General features: G+C 43.1%; 1 protein-coding gene across 1 annotated transcript; it reads right to left on the bottom strand.

The window, feature by feature from the left end:
• Positions 1-2,992: 2,992 nt before the first annotated feature.
• On the bottom strand, positions 2,993-17,989 carry snx18a (sorting nexin 18a). The gene is made up of 2 exons (XM_049578047.1): positions 16,127-17,989; positions 2,993-4,494 (listed from the first exon to the last, which is right to left on the bottom strand). Exons 1-2 carry the CDS (start codon positions 17,637-17,639, stop codon positions 4,241-4,243), a joined length of 1,767 nt encoding a protein of 588 aa, XP_049434004.1. The 5' UTR covers positions 17,640-17,989; the 3' UTR covers positions 2,993-4,240.
• Between the last annotated feature and the right edge of the window lie 100 nt (positions 17,990-18,089).

Below are 18,089 nucleotides of genomic sequence, written 5' to 3'. Positions count from 1 at the left end.
AAACATTGTCCTGATTAAACTTCTGTGGCATGCAGTAGGTGCGCAGATGTTGCTTTTTTCTTCATGTACAGTTAACGGTGGTGCCAAGAGGATGAATGATAGTGACCTTGGTGATCCCCTGACTTTTTATCTAGCACCAACGGCAGGTCAAACTTTTTACTTCACCGGTGAAACATCTCAAAACCTCTCAGATGAATTAATTTTGTTCATGGTTCCCAGATGATGTATCCTCATGCCTTTGGTACTCCTCCATTCTCAGAACCCATCGGCTGTATTCGGCGTCTGACTTGCGGCAGACGGCGATACAGCCTCTGGGGGCAGACCCCTGATTTTTTGGCATTCCAGTTTGATTTGGATGGAGGAGGCGAATTTCCGTTTCTGACTTCCGTTTATATATAAGTAAATATGCTGAACCATTGCGATGGATTCAGAGTTTGCAGTGACGCCAGTTATGTTCCGCCTTGTTAGTTCACCGCACGGACCGTTTAACCTGGCAACAACTGCAGCTGGTTCTAACGTGATTGGTCAATATCACGTGGACTACAAACAGCCTACAACCGGAAACCAGGGCTCTTCCGCTCTTCTTCCGGAGGCAAGATCTCCGGGGTTTGCCTACAGACTCCACATTCACTGAATGTAGAGTCTGTATATGGAGACTAGTGCTCCTCTGACTTTCCCTCTGGCACCATCATGGGGGTTGACATTGAGTGAAGGTTTCTGTAGACTCTAAGTCCTGTTGAAATTCATCTGCTCATCCCTGTGGAAACGTCTTCATTAACTACACATAGAGGAGCTCTAATGTTTGAGAGAATGCCTTTTTGCATTTTATCACAGCACTGAGTAGCATCATAGCAGTTAGTTAATACATTCTCAAATTTGCAATCAATTAGATACCTTGGCAGGAGAATATGCAGTTGGCAACCTGTTCTGTCAGTGTTTTTGTACATTTCTGTATTCTGGTTTCCAGCAGTGGCAGACGAGGACGGAGCAGAGGGAGGGAGGTCTTGATAGGTAACCTGCTCATGGGAACATATTAACATATAGACATATTTACAGAACTGGGTGTTGCTTCTTAAGAGCCAGTTGTGATGAAAGCTGCTGCTACGTGTTATCTTCTGCACAGCACTGCTGCAAAGTAGTTCACCTCAAGATGGTAAACAAAGGGCCAGTGTTGGACAAAACTGTTGACGTGCACAGGGATAAATTAGACCATCTGTGTGAGGGCAACATGTTATCTCCAGTAAGTGCTGTCCTGCATCTTTGTTATCTTGGTTATAGCTTTTGGAGATGACAGCTAATGAAAAACTATTTTTGACCTTTTCCTGTTGACTACGTGTTCGCTGTCATACGCTCCGGCACTTTTAACAGTGGCCAGATGTCCCAGATGGTTGGCCAGGCCCTGCGCTGTCAGCAGATCTGAGAGCCGAGCGTGAGCTAAGCGTGAAACACTGACACGGCACACCGGTCCTCCAGGGATGCAGCCAAGGAAACCTGCAGAGATGCACACTTTGCTCCCTTTGTCTTCCTGCCATTATAAAATGGGAAGGTGGGTACATTACATGGGTCGTATAAATTCTATAGTGTCAGTGTGTGAGGTGCTTTGAGAGCCATTTAAAGGCATATTAACCTTTTAACACATACATACAGATTTTAATGTCTTTTTTCCCAGTGTAGTCAGACTCATACTCTGAAATGAAATGATCAGCCATATTCAGTTTAAATCAAATGAACAACAGAAAATGAGTTACTGCAAATTTAAAGGAATACTTCACCCCAAAACGACCATTTTATCAGTTACTCACCCCATGTAATGTTGAATTTGTGAAGAAGACTCTTGAAAGCCAGACTCTATTGACAGTTACTGTGGTTTTACCTCGCTCAACATGGTAGCTGCTGGCCTACCACTGCCTTGATCAGCTTATTTGTGTTTTTGTGTGACTTTGGTGTTGAAAAGGTTCGTTTAGATGAGGGGCCGTAAACTGCTACTATTTTATTGGCCTAAAAAAGGACAAAAAAAAATCTGTCTGGAGCAAAAAAAACATATTTGAATAAAGGTAACAGCCCATAACGCCTAAATTAGCCCATCAACATTATGAATAGGTCTAAATGAGCAGTATTTAGTACTTTAACTTTGCAGCATTGGTGGTGAAAGCAAATAAATCTGTGCCCACACTATTAAATCTTCTATTTTCCTCCAAGAATTTTCCTTTTTTGGATTTGGATCCATAGCTAACCTTGCTGAGGAGACTCCAGGCTAGCCACCGCTACTGAAGGTCAGTAAAATTTAATGGAAAAGGCACCAGGTTGTAGACTTGTGACGCACATTTTAGTTGATGAAAAGTTAACTCTTATTTTAATTTGATGTATAGGCTACACATTTTTACAACTGTAGAATGCAACAATGAGAAATGACAATCAGAATGTTAAAAAGTTAAAAAGAATGTTATTCATTTCCAGATAATTTTATGTCAAAGCCACAGGGAGCCAATAGAGAGGGTCTTAAGAGCAGCAGGTTGCCTACTCCTGTTTTAGATTAACCAAGGTCACAAAATGGCACAAACTATCTACCATTCGAGGCAGCAGTAGACCTGCAACTCCCATGTTCAGCAAGGTAAAATCACTGCATTTTGTCAGTGGAGCCTGGTATTAAGAAGAGCATAGATAAGTTTCACTCTTAGTGAAGTTCCCTGTCAGGAAAGGGCTGTCAGTTTGGGAAGTATTAAACATCTGACTGGACAAATGAGACTTTGATTATACTGCATATGGTGTGTGAGAGTTTGTAAACTGATGTTTTAATATAGTTTTGCTGTTGTTGAACACAGACCCCTTTGACTTCAATTCATCAGCAGTTTTATCCATTTTTGGCTTCTCGTACACCAAGTTTTCTTCATGAATTCAACACATTATGAATAACTGATACTAGGATGGTCATTCAGGGAGATGAAGTGTTCTTTTAAAGTACTTGACAAAACACACACACAAAACCACCAGCTTTCTTTGAAGGAGGAATTTATTTTGTGTCTCTGCTTCTATATTAATCTCTTCATGATGCAACCAACATCATAAAGGTTAAAAACAGCAGTACAGTCGAACTGTCTAGAAGTGTGCTATTAAAAAGACTGCATTATTAAAACAGTTGAGGAGCTCTCAACCCTCTAACAGCCTGCCTCTGAACACTATCCCAAAACTAAGCCTGAAAACCAACATTTTGTCGACACAAATTATCCGGCATAGCAAGTGACCAACATACTCATCCCTTAAATTCTGCACACTTAAATCAGCACCAGTGCTGGCTGTGCCCCGTGTAAGGCATGGGTTCCTATTGTCTACGCAGGTAATCCTCTCTATCCTGATTTTTTTCACACTGTGCGTGTTGAAAATCAATCCCAGAGCCAATGGAGGGGGAAAAACAATCAAACAGTATTATCTCCAATCAAAGACACTGCCCTTGTTCAAAGCACAGTGATCTTTTTTCTTTCAAAGACTGCAAAATTTGTAGCTTTGTAAAAACAAATAGAATATATTTCTACATATACAGAATATAAAGCTTTTTAGTGACTAGTAACAAAAATGACCAGAGAGACGTAATCAGAAGGCACAGCGAAACAGTGGTGACAGTGGCTGCTCAGCGAGGAGAACTGTAAACATTTCGTCCTGTTTGTCCGAGGAGAGAGATACCAGGAAGGGCTTGAGTGTTTCCAGAAGGCAGTGTGTTAGCCACTGGAGCGTTGCAGCCCCTGGAGTGACGGTCACTTATAAACAGTCAGTTAAAAACAGTGTTGTAAGGCTAAAAACATCTGATATTTGAAATCTTGCACCGGGTATATGCAGCAGCAGATACAAGGCTCTCTCTCTGCGGGTCATCACATTAATTAGATTTAATTCTCCCACCCACCAGACCAAGTGGCGCACCATCATCATCATCATTAATTCTCATTAAATCTATAAGACTGTTTGTATTACAAGTCGGCGTATCTTTAAATTACACATCCTTTCTTACACAAGAACATCCAGTACCCCCCAAAAAATGTGGCCAACACACACAGAAACCTGGATTTGGTTGAAATGTCATTATCACCAGACCGCCATCTCCTTGAACGCCCCTCCCTGCTGGTTTGGACAGCATTCGCCAGTATGCGGCACTGGCTGCGGTTTGCCAAAACTCCACCGGCGCGCCGAGGGTGGTGCACGTGTCATTGATCACCAAGGTCTAAACCGACAGGCTGAAACAAACGGTCTGTTATGCGTTGTCGTACTTCTGCAGAGCCTCCTCCAGCTTGCCTGTGATCTTTTGGAAGAAGGCAATCTGCTGCTGTAGGTAGTGCTGCATCTGCGCCTTGAAGTCGCGCACGCGGATCTGGTGGAAGTGCTGGATCTCAGCCAGCGTGGCGCAGGAGATGATGTTGCAGCGCTCGTCGATGCCCTCCGCCTGCACCCGGTCCATCTTGCCCTCCTCCACATGCTTCTGGCTCTCTTTCACCTTCGTCAGGGCTCCTGTTGAGAACAAGAGAGCAACAATAATAAGATTTATTTCTGTTGTTCCATGATCACATTTATAATTATCATGTTTATTTTTGAAAGGGCTTTGTGAGAATGCATGTTCTGTAAATGGAAAACACCTACGCCATTTATCTATTAATGTTCAGATGTCCAAAAACTATTTTAACCAGTGTGGGAAAACAGCCCACACATAGGCTACACTTTAAACAACATTCCATCCTTAAGACATGAGTTTTCTCTTCCTTAAAAACTTCACTCATCATCTGAACCAGCAAAGTTAATTAATAATCTGAATATTCTTTGCGATTAAGATTCAAGAGCAGAGCTTGACAGGACATTTATAACTCCAAGGAACAGGCCAAAAATAGTTTGATGAACAGTTTGTTCCAACTCCCTGAGAACCAGAGCCACATCTGTGTCTATAGTTAGAGAATGTGAGGGGGCCTGACTCTCAAAAAAATACCTATTACATTATGGTACTTCAAAGGCCTTTTCTAAACAACCATTTAAGGGGATTTTGCTTGCAGTTTGATACCATCTATGATTGTTGGCAATTTCAAGGATGGGATATGAACATGGGCAACTGCCAGCCAAATGTGAACAAGTCTTTTTGTAGCTATTCTCTGATGCTGATGTCATGGTTGAGCAATTCGGTGTTTGCCAGGAATTAAATACAAGTCAGAGCTTACGTTTTTCTGACTTATACTGCTATATAAGAGTGACGCAGTTTCTTTATTTCTATGTCTACTACATGGATCATCATCTGGTGGTGATGCTGACACTTTGCTCGGGACGTGCAGCTTTAGCCTCAGTTATTTATCATGATGTAGTGACTGTAGCCATCAAGAGCACATTTAAGACCTCTCTCACAGGATTTCTACTTTAAGTCCACAGGAAACACTACAAAGTCAGATGTTCGTTTAGATTTAGATAGTTAGCTACAGCTGACAAAATCTGTGAGGGACATTTGCTATGTCGAGAAATGTGTATGTATAGCTGTGTCTGAAATCAAGGACCCCTTGTTTTAAAAGTGACTATGAGGTATAAGTGGTTAATCTGCCGTCATCATCATGAGAACCAAAGACTCGACTCACTTAGCAACAGCAACTGAGGGGTGGGACTTGGCAAACAGTCATTTCCAGTCAGACATTTTAAAAGGTTAACACTCTTAGAGCCCTGAGTTACACCTGGTGCAAAATGGTGCACAGCACAGCGCTGCAGTTTCAGACTGACACAGTTGTCAACTTCATGGCTAGCGCCCACGTTATGTAAGTACTTGCACCCATCAGTGAACCCATGGGCGTGTGGGTCTTAAAATGGGCTGTGGTAAGGCACATTGCTGGTATCTTGCTATTCTGAGGCAGCAGAAAGTGATTGCACCATTGACCAAGAAAAAACCTGGTCTAACGTCATGGGCACAGTATTTTCCTACTATTTAAAAGCTGTGTTATTCAGATAGTAAGATGCACCTACAAAGACAGGTTCACAACGTGCCTACACTCATGCAGGTGGCTTAAACTATTTATCATTAATGAGGCAAATATGACTTACTTTCTCTGAAATGTGAACATGGCAGAGACAAGAGCAGAGCTGTGGTCTGACTCCCCATTAAGGAAGATGCTGTGTGCTTTTATGCACAAGCAGCAGTGTAACTTTGTTGATTATTTCAAGAGCTAAAAGTTTTGTATTTTTTCTTTCAAGTTTATATCTACAGTTTTTAGAATTGGTGCTTAAATGTCCCACAATATTTCCATAATACCTTACTCTCAGCACGAAACCGCATGCGTATCCAATTTCCTAAACTGGCCATGTAAATAGTAGGGCTCCAGGTGTAGGCGTACCTGGCCTTTAAGGGGAATGGGAGATGACGCTCTGATTGGTTGAATTCATGTTATGCTCAAAAAACACCCATGAAATATTAAGGGACAAAATACAACCTCTTTACATGTTGCACCTTACGCTTGAGCCCAGGTTATGAGTTGTTTAACTAGCAAAAATGGAACTTAAATGCACTTGTGCTATGCACTTGAGACCAGTGGTTCCCAGCTGGTGGATTGCAGTCAAAAAGTGGGTCCCGGATACAATCTGTATGGACCGCAAGCGACTCACGAACGTGTCAAGTTTGTAAAAAACACATTTAATTTTAAAGTTCATAGAGTTTCCAGCACAGAGCTTATTTTGAAGTGCCGTTTCCTTCTGTAGAGTGAGTGACTAACTGACAGCAGTCAGTCACCAGTTGGGAACTACTGCCTTAGACCATGCACTATAGATTGTTTCACTCAGGCTCATCAGGTTTAATTTTAAAAATTCAACTACTAGACATTTCCTATCAGTGTCTTTTGGGATATTGTTCATTTTTAATTGTTTTTTTAAGTTCAGCTGGATGCTGCTTTGGTCAGACGGCACCACTACTATTAAATGAAGAAGAAACTGCATCTAGCATAAAAGGAAATCCAGCATCTCACAAATACAAATACTGAGAGTTTCACCTCTGAGTCTCACTCTGCCAGGACCACAATGACGACAGTAACTTGTCACTGTGGTGGAGTCTTGTGGTACAAACCTCCCATTTTCACACATATCAACTGTCACTGCTGCGCCCCTTGCTTTTTTTTTTTTTAAACAACATTCTGCATAGTGTTATAGTCAGAAAACGCCTTCAGCCAAACTGGTGCCAAAACAAGAAATTAGCCTACAACTCCCCAGACAGATGGTCGGATGGGAGCAGAAGGCAGGGTCAAAACACCAAGAGCGGATGACAGATGACTTATCAAACTGCTGACATTTTCTGACCGAGTAAAGGAAGAAATGTCACGAGCAGTAAGTATCGAGTTGAAACGCAAGAGAAACTGACTGATATGACCTTCTGTCTGACCCAACTTCTTAGAAATGTTTACATGTCACAGCTGGAGTCAAAGAAAGAAACATTTCTTTGGGCTGTGGCGTGAACGCTAACATATGTGTGCTTACGGAAGTTCTTGTTGTCGTGTTGTTTTTAGAACTTGATCCTGTCAGAAATGATTTTTAACTTGATTTGTAGAGCAAAGAAATGAAGTTTGAAAGATGTGTTTCGCCTTTTTTTTTTTTTTTTAAATTTCCTTTGGAGACCTTGTGATGTTCTACGCAGAAGCAAGTGGCTAAGCCAGGAGCCTCATTACAGACATATGATTTCAACATTTTCTAAAATCTAACTGCCCAAATAATGAATTAAAAAAATAATTCGCAGATTGGCTGATCATGAAAATAATTGCAGCTGTAGCCCTGGCTTTATCTGTCCTTGTTTTTTGTTAACGTGGCAGAAACCTTGGTTGACTCAACACCATGAAGCACAGAAACCAGCGCTGCTGTACTCTGTGCAGGCCTGACATTACACAGTGTTAACACATACATGTTGCAATTGTTCATAACGACACACACAACATGTAGTAAGATGACTGCAACACCATGTATGGCACAACCAGCTGACTGACAATGTCACCTCTGAGCGTTAGCTCTAGGGCAGTGTGTGAAGGTGAGATTTGTGCCCTTAAGGCACACAGCGCAACTTCCTGTATTGGCCTATCATGGGATTTTCAAGTCATTATGTGAGCTTAGTCACTAGCACTCTGTTAAAGGTCTGATTCAGCCGGCTTGTTTCCTGAAATGTGAGACCCTCAGACGACTTACTGACCTAACCCTGCACTCGTTTGGCTTCTGTCTGCACTTTAAGTTCACAGAAATGCCTGACGACTGCTTTTTTCTCTCCTCAGCCTGCAACATGTCAGACTTTATATTACAGCACGCAGAGCAAAGAAATATGTTGACAAACCCCCCTCCCCCCAAGAAGACATCTTTCACCCTCTACACACAGTCTGCCCAGTTTGCCTTCTGGCTGTCGCTCCCTCAGCTGCAGTTTAACCCAAATCTTTGAAATACCTTTAATGCACCGCAGATTGAACATGACAGAAAGAGAGGCAAAGATAACAGGGGAGCAGTAGACACGGGGTGGAAAAAATAAAGAGAGAAACGTGAACAAACACAGCTGTCCAAAGACTTAAATGCCAATCCCAAAGGTGTTTACTGTATCTTAAAGGTCTCTGGCTTCCTGCATTTTAAAAGCCCGCTAATGGACTATGTAGGAATAATTGTTACCATGGAGACTTTATGAGAAAGGCAGGAGTTCAGTCATAGGAGATGGTGTCAGCAAACTGTAGCATACAGACAGCCACATCATTTTGACAGCTGCTGCAGAGTAATCTTTGCAGGCCTGCTGCAAAAACACAACCACAAATGACATACTGAGGCTGTCAAGCAGGGCTGTAAATAGATGATTTTCATTATTGATTAATCTGCTGAAAATTTTCTCAACTGTTTAGTCTATGAAATGTCAGAACAGAAGATAGTGAAAATGGCAGTGATTCCCCAGATGGCGTCTTCAAACTGTTTGTCTTTAGTCCAAAACCTGAAGATATGCGTCAGCCACGACAACTGATGTTTTTACCTTGTGAGTCTGTGTGCGTGTGTGTGAATGTCATTGTAGAAGAATGGTAACACCAACTGTAGCAGGAACAACCACAAAAGCTGTTTTGAGTGTTTTGCCGATATTTTTGTCTTTTTGTGGGTCAGTCTGTGGACAGACTTAGTCACTGTGACAGCATCACAACCAGCAGAGATGCAGTCAAGAAACTTTACAGGTGTGTAGTTGAGATCACAATGAATGCCCAGTGTGATGATGGGTGTGGTCCAAGCACGGAGGCCAGCAGTAGGGGGGTTAGAAGACCACTTTTCATCCCTGGCCTAGATTCGTTCTAAGTCATGGATCGCTGTGTCACAGTTAGTGTGATCCAATCGCAAGATGGTCTCTAGTTCATTTACTGCCACTGTGTGTGAGTGGGTGCAGGTGCATGTTTTTTACAGTCTGAGTTTATGATGTAACACACCTGTCTGTACAACTTTGTGGAGAGCAGGAACTAGTAGTTTTATTTGTTTTGTAGTGTAAGTGCTACTTCCAAATGGTGGTGAAATGTGACAGTACATTTACTCAAGTACTTAAGTATAAATCTGAGCGCAACTTTAGTTAGCCAACTCGTTTCTTTACAAATTAAGATGTTTGCACACAAACTATATGTAACTATATACTATTACTATAAGTATGATCGTTAGGCGTGGGGGCAAAATCGATACAACGTAGGATCGTGATATTTTCACGTGGCATTATCGTATTGTCACACAGAGCAATGTATTGTTTTTTTTTAATTATATAAATTATTAACATCACAAATATAAAATACACTTTAGGTAGCCCACTGTACAAATATAATCAGTTGCTTGTTCAGTCCACTGCATACATTTTGCTGCAAAAAAAAGTGAGATAAACAGACTGAAAACGTCATCTTGTTGGATAATATATCACAATGTTTTATCGCAATATTCAGCATATTGCAACATCGCAATAATATGATGATGGTGATTTCCACCCTTAATAATCATACAACTGCAGCTGAAATAAAATAATAATGATAATAATAAATATGAGGACTTGCTACTTTCCATTTTAATTATTTAAATTATTTTGATTTATTTAATTAAGTTAAATTTTTCTGCATCAGTACTTTTAATACTTGAATTTAAATTACATTTTTAAATTCTAAATTTAAAAGACATAAAACATTTTCCTGATTTTATTTACATATTTTTCCTTAAGTAAAATTTTCAATGCATGACTTGTTGTAGTAACAACAGTGTGGTACAGGTAACTAAAGTAAAGGATGTGAATACTATCTCACCACTGCTTCCAAATACGTCATTACAAAAGATATGAAGACCATATTTCATCACAATAGATCCCCTTTTAGGTTATCAAGTCTTGCCATGTTGTGTCTGAAGTCTTGTTGCACAACTGCTGCTTCTGCTATCTTTGCTTTTCAGTTTAACTGAGTGACTGGCAGAAAAATCCAGGACTCCACCTGCATCTGAGATACATAATGCTGTTGTGTTAATATGTGAGGATTCAAGATACAGAGCTGCTGATTGCTGCCTGTTAACAAGCTTTGTACCATAACTGCAGTGTCACACTGTGAATAAGAAAACGTCCTTCCTGGCTGTACGGAGGTGGCACTGAGCCCTCCTGGACTCACTGGAGGCAGCCCTTCGGCTCTTACGTAATCCCTGGTTACACAACACCGAGCTACTGCGAGCGTGTGACCTGGACAACGAGTGGCAATCCCCATCTCATCACTTGGCCACCTAGGTCATCCATTTGTGCATCAGAGGACGTTTAAATGGCCTGTAACAATATATCAGACAGACCCGCAGTGTTTGCACAGGGGGCGTGTGAGCTGTAAGGCTGACTCAGCAGGAAACCCTGACATCTGTGTATGAATCGGTGCTTTCCATTACTTGTCTGCCATTGTTTAATCACCTCATGTGGAGATAAAACTGTGATGAGATTGGACAAAATGCAGCTCTTAGTCATGTGCTGAATAGATAACATCAGCAAGGGCAAGAAAGGACAAACAGAGTAAAGATAGGAATGAAGTCAGCCGAGCCAAAAAGCATTTTATCAACTTAATTACTTATTAACTTAAACTCAATTCATCACAGATAGCTTACTTTCCTTTGTATTCTGTATGCAGTATATACTTTAATTTGGGACTGAGGACATTTAAGTTCATCAATGAGTGCTCCACCCTGAAAAAAATCTAGTTTATTAGCCTGATGAAGACTTGGCATCTGATAACTTTTCGCTACTGGATAAGAACATTATTTGCTAGCGGGTGGTGCTGTGTTATTTTAGCTAAATTGACTATACGCCCTGGACTAAAGTCAACTACAAGTGTTTCCCCCTGCAGGCAATATCAATATTATCACAATGAGTAAGTGTTTGAACAAGAACCTGAAGAAGTGGTCGCATTTCAATACCCACTCCACAAAAACACAACGTTCAGAGATGTTTTTTACTTCAACGTCAACCGCCTGACCATTTTTACACCACTACTCTGTCAGAAGTTTTATATTCAATTTCCCCCTCCCCTCGTCTCGAGCTCCAAATATACTGAATAATAAGACACTTGCAAAAACAAAAAGCTTCTTTGGTAATCAGCCAAACCAGAGTCAACCCTATCTTTGGACTGTAAACACTGAACCTCGACGAAACCCCTCTCTCTCCTCCCTTCCGCTTTCTCAAGAGCCTGAAACAAGCAGAAACAACAAAACCAAGGCCACCATATCAGATTAGGACAAAAATAAAGGTACAGAAATATAGGATGTGAAGCTTAAATGGTGTCTGAAAGCAACGCCAGATATTATGTCAATATTATGAGCAAACATTGTCCCAGTCAAGCTCCACGCTAATGGCTAATGGGGGCCCGGCAGAGGTGGCGATCAATACGGTGACGCTCTTTGTCCCTCTGTGGGACAGCTTATATTTCACTGGCCACTTCCACCACGGGGATAAATAAAAACCTGTCTGGTGTCTGCGGTCCTTGTGAGACAGATACAGAGAGCTTAAAATGGAATTGTTGATAAGCAATGCTTTGACAGGTTCTCCTAAAGAGAGCAATGTGACTGCAAGAGATAACCTCTTAAATATGGTTTATGACCAAGCGTATTAGCCTCTATCGCTACTTTTAAAGCTGCTATGGCTACCACTTGACTTTCTGACTCACTTCAAATCTTGATTATCGCTCCACCAATGCATAAAAAAACAGCACTATTCAGTCCCAGCTGACCTACTTGGCCAGATGAGTTTCTGTGCGACCACTTCTATTGCGGAAACGTGCACTCTGGTCTGTGACAACAAAGGATGTGGCCTAGCCTCTCTTCAGGTGTCTAAACTGGGAGCGGTTGGCGATGAAACTCACTTCAGAACAGAAGAATAACACTTGTGGACATTTCCTTTACACGTTTATCAGGAAGGGCGGATAAAAACCGAGCAACAGAGGGGATATATGTATATGGGGATGGAAAAGAAAGTGCCTTATTAAATATATGAGAGGAAGAGAAGGGAAAGGGAGACAAAAGGACAGATACAATTTTAAAGTCCTAAATAACACTGTTTTCAATAAGTTCACTTTTATGTAGTGAGCTGTTGTCATGTTTTGTGGGATATCTGCTCAATTTTGAGTGTTTTCTGAGAGTTTTCTTAGGGTACTAAGTTTAAACTTCTATCTAAGCTTCAGGGAAATTTGTCGTTGAGAGCATCCCTATGTGGCTGGTGTACGTCTGCACTTTATTGTCTTCACACAATGATACGCCAGTGAAATTCAGTCTTTATGGCTTCATTAAAAACCACCTTTTCTTACTAATTACAGTTATTTCACTGCCATATTGTTGAGTGCTGGACGATTCTGCGCAACCCAGGAGGTGAGGAGACTTTAGAGCGTGAACGTCAAGTACCTTTGCAAAGGTTATTTGCATTTAGTGCTCCCAGGAAGCATGTAGGCAGTTTGAATAACAAGCAGTTATTCAGCTGTCATGAGCGAGGGGACTTTTAAAAATGTTTAATGTAATGCAGGCGCATTAACTATCCCGATATATCACTGTCACTACCATGCGGCATAATAAATGTTTATAGCCACTTGCAGACTCTGGCGCAGCGCAGACCGACGGGCCTGGCAGTATGATTCTGCTGCACTTTTAACCGTTTTTTTCCTCTTTTACTCATCCTATAAATAGAAATGAATCAGGAATGCATTCTTCACTCGCATGATTAAGGCAGAAAGGAATGCACGCATGAAAGAAAAACAAGCCGAGCCGGACTCAAAATAAATACAGGGACTAAACAGCCTCAGTCCGCTAAAAAACAAGATGAGATCAAAGTAATTTGGGATTCAATATGCTGCACGCGGCTCTCCTTTCATCTGCTGCATGCCCTGGCTTTCCTGTCAGCTTTGTTTCCAGTCTCCCAGTGTGGCGAGGCCCCTGTTTCCACTGCCATCTTCTTTCAGTGCCCGCAGCAAGGTCTTCCATGTGTGATATCGGGGGTTTCTTATCTGTGGTATTAGGCTGGGCTTATCACACAGGACTGTTTAAATGGCTGTGTCACCTTATTTGGGCTGTGTGTGGCCTACGTGGCAAACTGGATTTGTGTGTCCCACTGAAGCCTAAACACAGTCTGTCCCGTTTCCCCTAGGGTACTGTGGAATGAATGTGTCCAGTATTTGTGGGGGGGAGGGTCCGAATGATAAAGATGTCAAGATACCTGGTGAATTGAAAACAGGGAAATCTGACTGGTGGATGAAAAGATTATTTTCCCACTCTAATCTGAGAGTCATGTGATTTTAGTAAGTTGGAGCACTGGGACTGAGCATAATGCATGGAATGAGGATTAGCTCACATCATCCTCTATACGGGCCCATCTCCTCTACGGTGTCCTACATGGCACTGCTCCAGGCAGAGTTCTCAGTTTCCAGTTGGCAGTGACTATAAAGATTTCAGGGGGAGATAAATGAAAGCATGTATACTAGCACATATGAATGCTCAGAAAGCAGTCAGTCACGTACGTATACGATGAACAGTTTGAGTTTACTCTAGATTGTCGTGTTCTCTTTCCCATCAGATGGAAGCAGTTGTGCCACATCTCCACACATGGTCAACAGCAGTCACAGCTTCCCTTCTGAACACAAACGCTACAGTGCCGTGCCTCTTGCATAACAGCGTTGCCTCTCATGAGAGTGACATTTTGCCACACAATGAGAACAATCATCGGGTTAGGGTCATGTAGGAGGATGGCCTAGATTAGTTAACATTGACTTTCTGTGCAACACAACACGTGGACAATCATTTATGAAGGATTCAGCTGCCAGTGTACACTTTGCGTCAGTGCTGTGAATGACAAGCCAGGTAGAGCAATCTCTGCCTCAAGAGAAACAAATGTGTAACACTATTCATGTAACACTCCGTAATGGAAAATCACACACAGTCAAATGGGTGTCGCCCATTTGACTCAGCAGGTGGGACAGACAGGGGCAGCAGCATGTAAATGCATTCCCAAATGCAAACAATGCGTATTTGTTTTGCAAAGTGGCACAAGCTAAAACCTGACGGCTGTCTGCTGTTGACCAGTCTGACAACTAAAACTGCCAGAGACAAATAACCCTGTTTATCTTTTTACAGTCAGCAAACACACTTCTTTACTTTACAACATGTTGACTGAGCCTTGGCCAAACATGCGGTGGAAAGTAAGGTTTGGAAACCAGATTTATGATCCCATAGGTACCATTTTGTTTTATTTTATATGGGTATATGTGGTGGGCCGAGTTTGTCTCCTGATGTTCTGGGGTTTAAATTGTGCTGACCTTTTACATACTGCCTGTGTTGTTTGGTTTAGTTTTAGGTTCATGCTGCAGGTCTTTAATTTATAATCTTGTGCTTAGTCTAATTTTTAAATACTACTAATCTTTAATAGTCGAGAGGAAATACATCTAAGCATTAAAGGGACAGTTCACCCCAAAATCAAACATACATATTCTTCTTTTTACCTGTAGTGCTATTTATCAATCTAGATCATAGGTTCCCAACTGGTGGGTCACGGTCCAAAAGTGGGTTGAGGATCCATTCTGAATGGACCCCAAGTGACTTGCAACGTATCAACTTTATGAAAAACACCCTTTATTTTTGCGTACAGAGAATTTCCAGCACAGAGCTTTTATTTTGAAGTGCTGTTTCCTGCTGTAGAGTGAGTAAATAACGAACAGCTACATGACAAAGACAGCAAACTAGCTCAACGACATGGCCAAACGCATGCATGTATCAAACTAAGGAGAAATCTGGACCCCATGCTGGACCATTTGGGAACCACTGATCTGGATTATTTTGTGTGAGTTGGAGATATCGGCCATAGAGCAACAGCAATGTCTCTTTCCAGAAATCATGACCCGGTTACTCAAGATAATCCACAGACCTTGTTGTGAGCAGTTTCATGTAGGAACTATTTTCTTTCTACCAAACCAGACCCACTAACCGTATCACCGCGCAGAGGGTAGCATGCATCTACTGCTAGCTCACCTAGCTCTGCTGAGGCGGACGTCATTAACGTTTACCTCTGGCGCTGTCACAGACACAAGCCTCTCCTCCATGAGTAAATGCATGCTTCTCTCTGCATGGTGATACAGTTGATGGGTGTAGTTCATTAGAAAGAAAACAGTTCCTTCATGAAACTGCTCACAACAAGGTCTGTGGATTATCTTGAGTCACCGGGTCATGATTTCTGGAAAGAGACATCGCTGTTGAGTTTATCAAATGTATTTTTTTTTTTGGTGAGTAAACAGAAGCACTGGTCAGCCGCAGGAACATCTCAGATAAAATCATCAACATAAACCACTGGACAGAAGCCAAATGCCATCTAGTTCCATTATAGTGAAGAGGGGGCAGACATCTCAACAGCCGATATCTCCAACATTTGGCAACTCATGGTGAAACAATCTAGTCTGATAAACAGCACTACATGTAAAAGGAACAATATGTATTTTTTGTTTTGGGGTGAACTGTTCCTTTAAAGGCTGAACACAATCTGTGTCCTGCTGTCATGAATCATAAGACATTAAATATCATAATAATTTGGCTACTAAGAGGCTCCTGTGAAAACAAACTTGTACAAAATGATAATCAGTGAGTGGGAAATGTATTAAATGTTGTGTAATATCACCTTTCTGGACATGGATGATGTCTGGATAGTTTGCCAGGTGTCCTTGGTAAAGAGCTAACAAATCCATGATCGGGTCCAGATCCTTGCTGGGCTGCTCAGCAAAATACTCTCCGATGGCTTCATACGCCTCCCCGGTGAAGGAGATAGCCTGGTTGAGTCCAGCAGAGTACGGCTGCTGGTCCATTTCAAAAGCCTGGCTCAGGACCTTGAATGACAGCCCCACTTTCTGATACTCCTTCTTAAAGCCACCGATCTGCTTGCGGGCAAACTCACTGACCGTGGCGTTGAGCTGCAAGGTGCTGTCGTCCATTCTTTTGGTGAAAGACTTGAACCCGTCTATTTTGCTCTCCACCTCCTGGAAGTCCAGCGGAGCCGCAGGGGTGCTGATGGTGAGGAAAAAGTTGGCTCCAACCATCTCGTCCTTCTCTGCCTTCCTCTTCCCCTGCTTCCAGGCCTTCTCGTCTGTGCTGCTGCAGGTGAGGAAGTGCTGGAACACATCACACCTGGCCAGGACTGGGTGGCTGGTCATGTGGTTCATCCACCATATGAGGCCTTTCCTCCTCTTGGAGATGAAGTCCTCCTCGAAGCGCCCTGTGGCCTGCTTCTCCGGGATGTGTGGCACTGAGATGACGGGAAACTTCTCCACCAGCCGAGCGTACAGCCAGTCAAAGTGCTTATACCTCCTGTTCACCTGGTTCTGCGTGTGGGTGGGTGTCAGCTTATAGGCGATGTAGCTTTTCATGCCCTTGAACTTGGTCTGTTTTGTGGGGTCATCGATTGTGCAAGAGAAGGGATACGGGTTCTCCTGCCACTCAGGGCCATACTGACCCATCACCACACACAGCTTATCTCCATCCTTCACAAACCCTGAGGCCTCCCCGAGCACAAACGCCTCTCCTCCTGACTTCACAAAGGTTGAGAAGCGGTTCAGGTTCCTACTGACTGTGGCAGAGCTCTTTGCATGCTGTGCATTACCTCTTGCCATTGAGGATGTTGACACTCTATATGTGGATGGCCCGTTGCCTTCAAAGTCATGATACCTTCCTCCCACAGTCCCTGGCTCGTCTGCAACAGTCGAGCTGTCATCCCAGTCATCATCCCAGTCATCATCGCTCCCCTGGCTGACCTGCTGGTAAGTGTGCTGCTGTGGTGGTGGTGGTTGTGTGGGGGCTGAGAAAGTGGACAAACTAGGCGCAGACGGTTTGGAAAAGTTCTCAACTTTACTCTGTGAGCCGTCAAAACCTCCGGCTGGGATGTTGGCGTATCGGGAGTCCGGGTAAGTGTCCCCAGATGTGCTGCAGCTGTTGTTGTTGAGCGTAGAGGCGGCGTCGTTCCTCAGGATCTCCACGTAGGACGCGGGGAACAGTCCCCTCTCCCCTTTGCTGTTCGCCCCCTCAAACCAGCCATCAATGTCCTGCTCGCTGTACAAAGTTAGGATCTCATTCTCCCTCACCGACACCTCTCCTGGGTTCTCAGAGTTGAAGTCGTACAGCGCTTTGGCTCTGAGCGCCATGATTCACCACACAGCTGGAAGCGGAGCAGGACAGCGGGCTAACTTATGGCTGGCTGGCCGGGGCAGGAGGGACGCGCAGCGGGCAGCCAGGCTAGCTCAGTCAGCCCACCCCGAAACTCCTCTCCAAACTCCGCGGACAAACTTCTCGCAGCGTGGGGAAAAAAAGCCTGTTAATATCCCTCTCTGTTCGGTCCTGTCCTCCTGGTCAGCAAATAGGAAGCTGCGGTGTTTTAAATCCAGAGGTTGCAGTGTGAGAAAATGCAGCGAATGTATTTAGTGCTACAACAACACCAGTGTGAGCTCCTCCGGTCTCCCTCCGCTCCGAGTCGGACGCTTCTGCCTTCACGCGCTGCGCAGCAACCGCACGTCGACCAGGCTGAATAATCGAGGGCGGAGCTACAAGATGCTGCAATCCGCCCAGACAACACAAATCAAGCGCCTGTGAGTGCG

The sequence above is a fragment of the Epinephelus fuscoguttatus genome, linkage group LG6, assembly GCF_011397635.1.
Source record: "Epinephelus fuscoguttatus linkage group LG6, E.fuscoguttatus.final_Chr_v1".
NCBI classification, from domain to species: Eukaryota; Metazoa; Chordata; class Actinopteri; order Perciformes; family Serranidae; genus Epinephelus; species Epinephelus fuscoguttatus.
Note: the sequence above shows the minus strand (reverse complement) of the source record. Positions and strands in the feature narration are given on the sequence as shown.

Coding starts and splice junctions, on each gene's coding strand:
- snx18a (XM_049578047.1), bottom strand. CDS start 17,639: ATGGCGCTCAGAGCCAAAGCGCTGTACGACTTCAACTCTGAGAACCCA. Junction 4,495..16,126: donor CATCATCCATGTCCAGAAAG/GTGATATTACAC, acceptor TGTTCTCAACAG/GAGCCCTGACGAAGGTGAAA.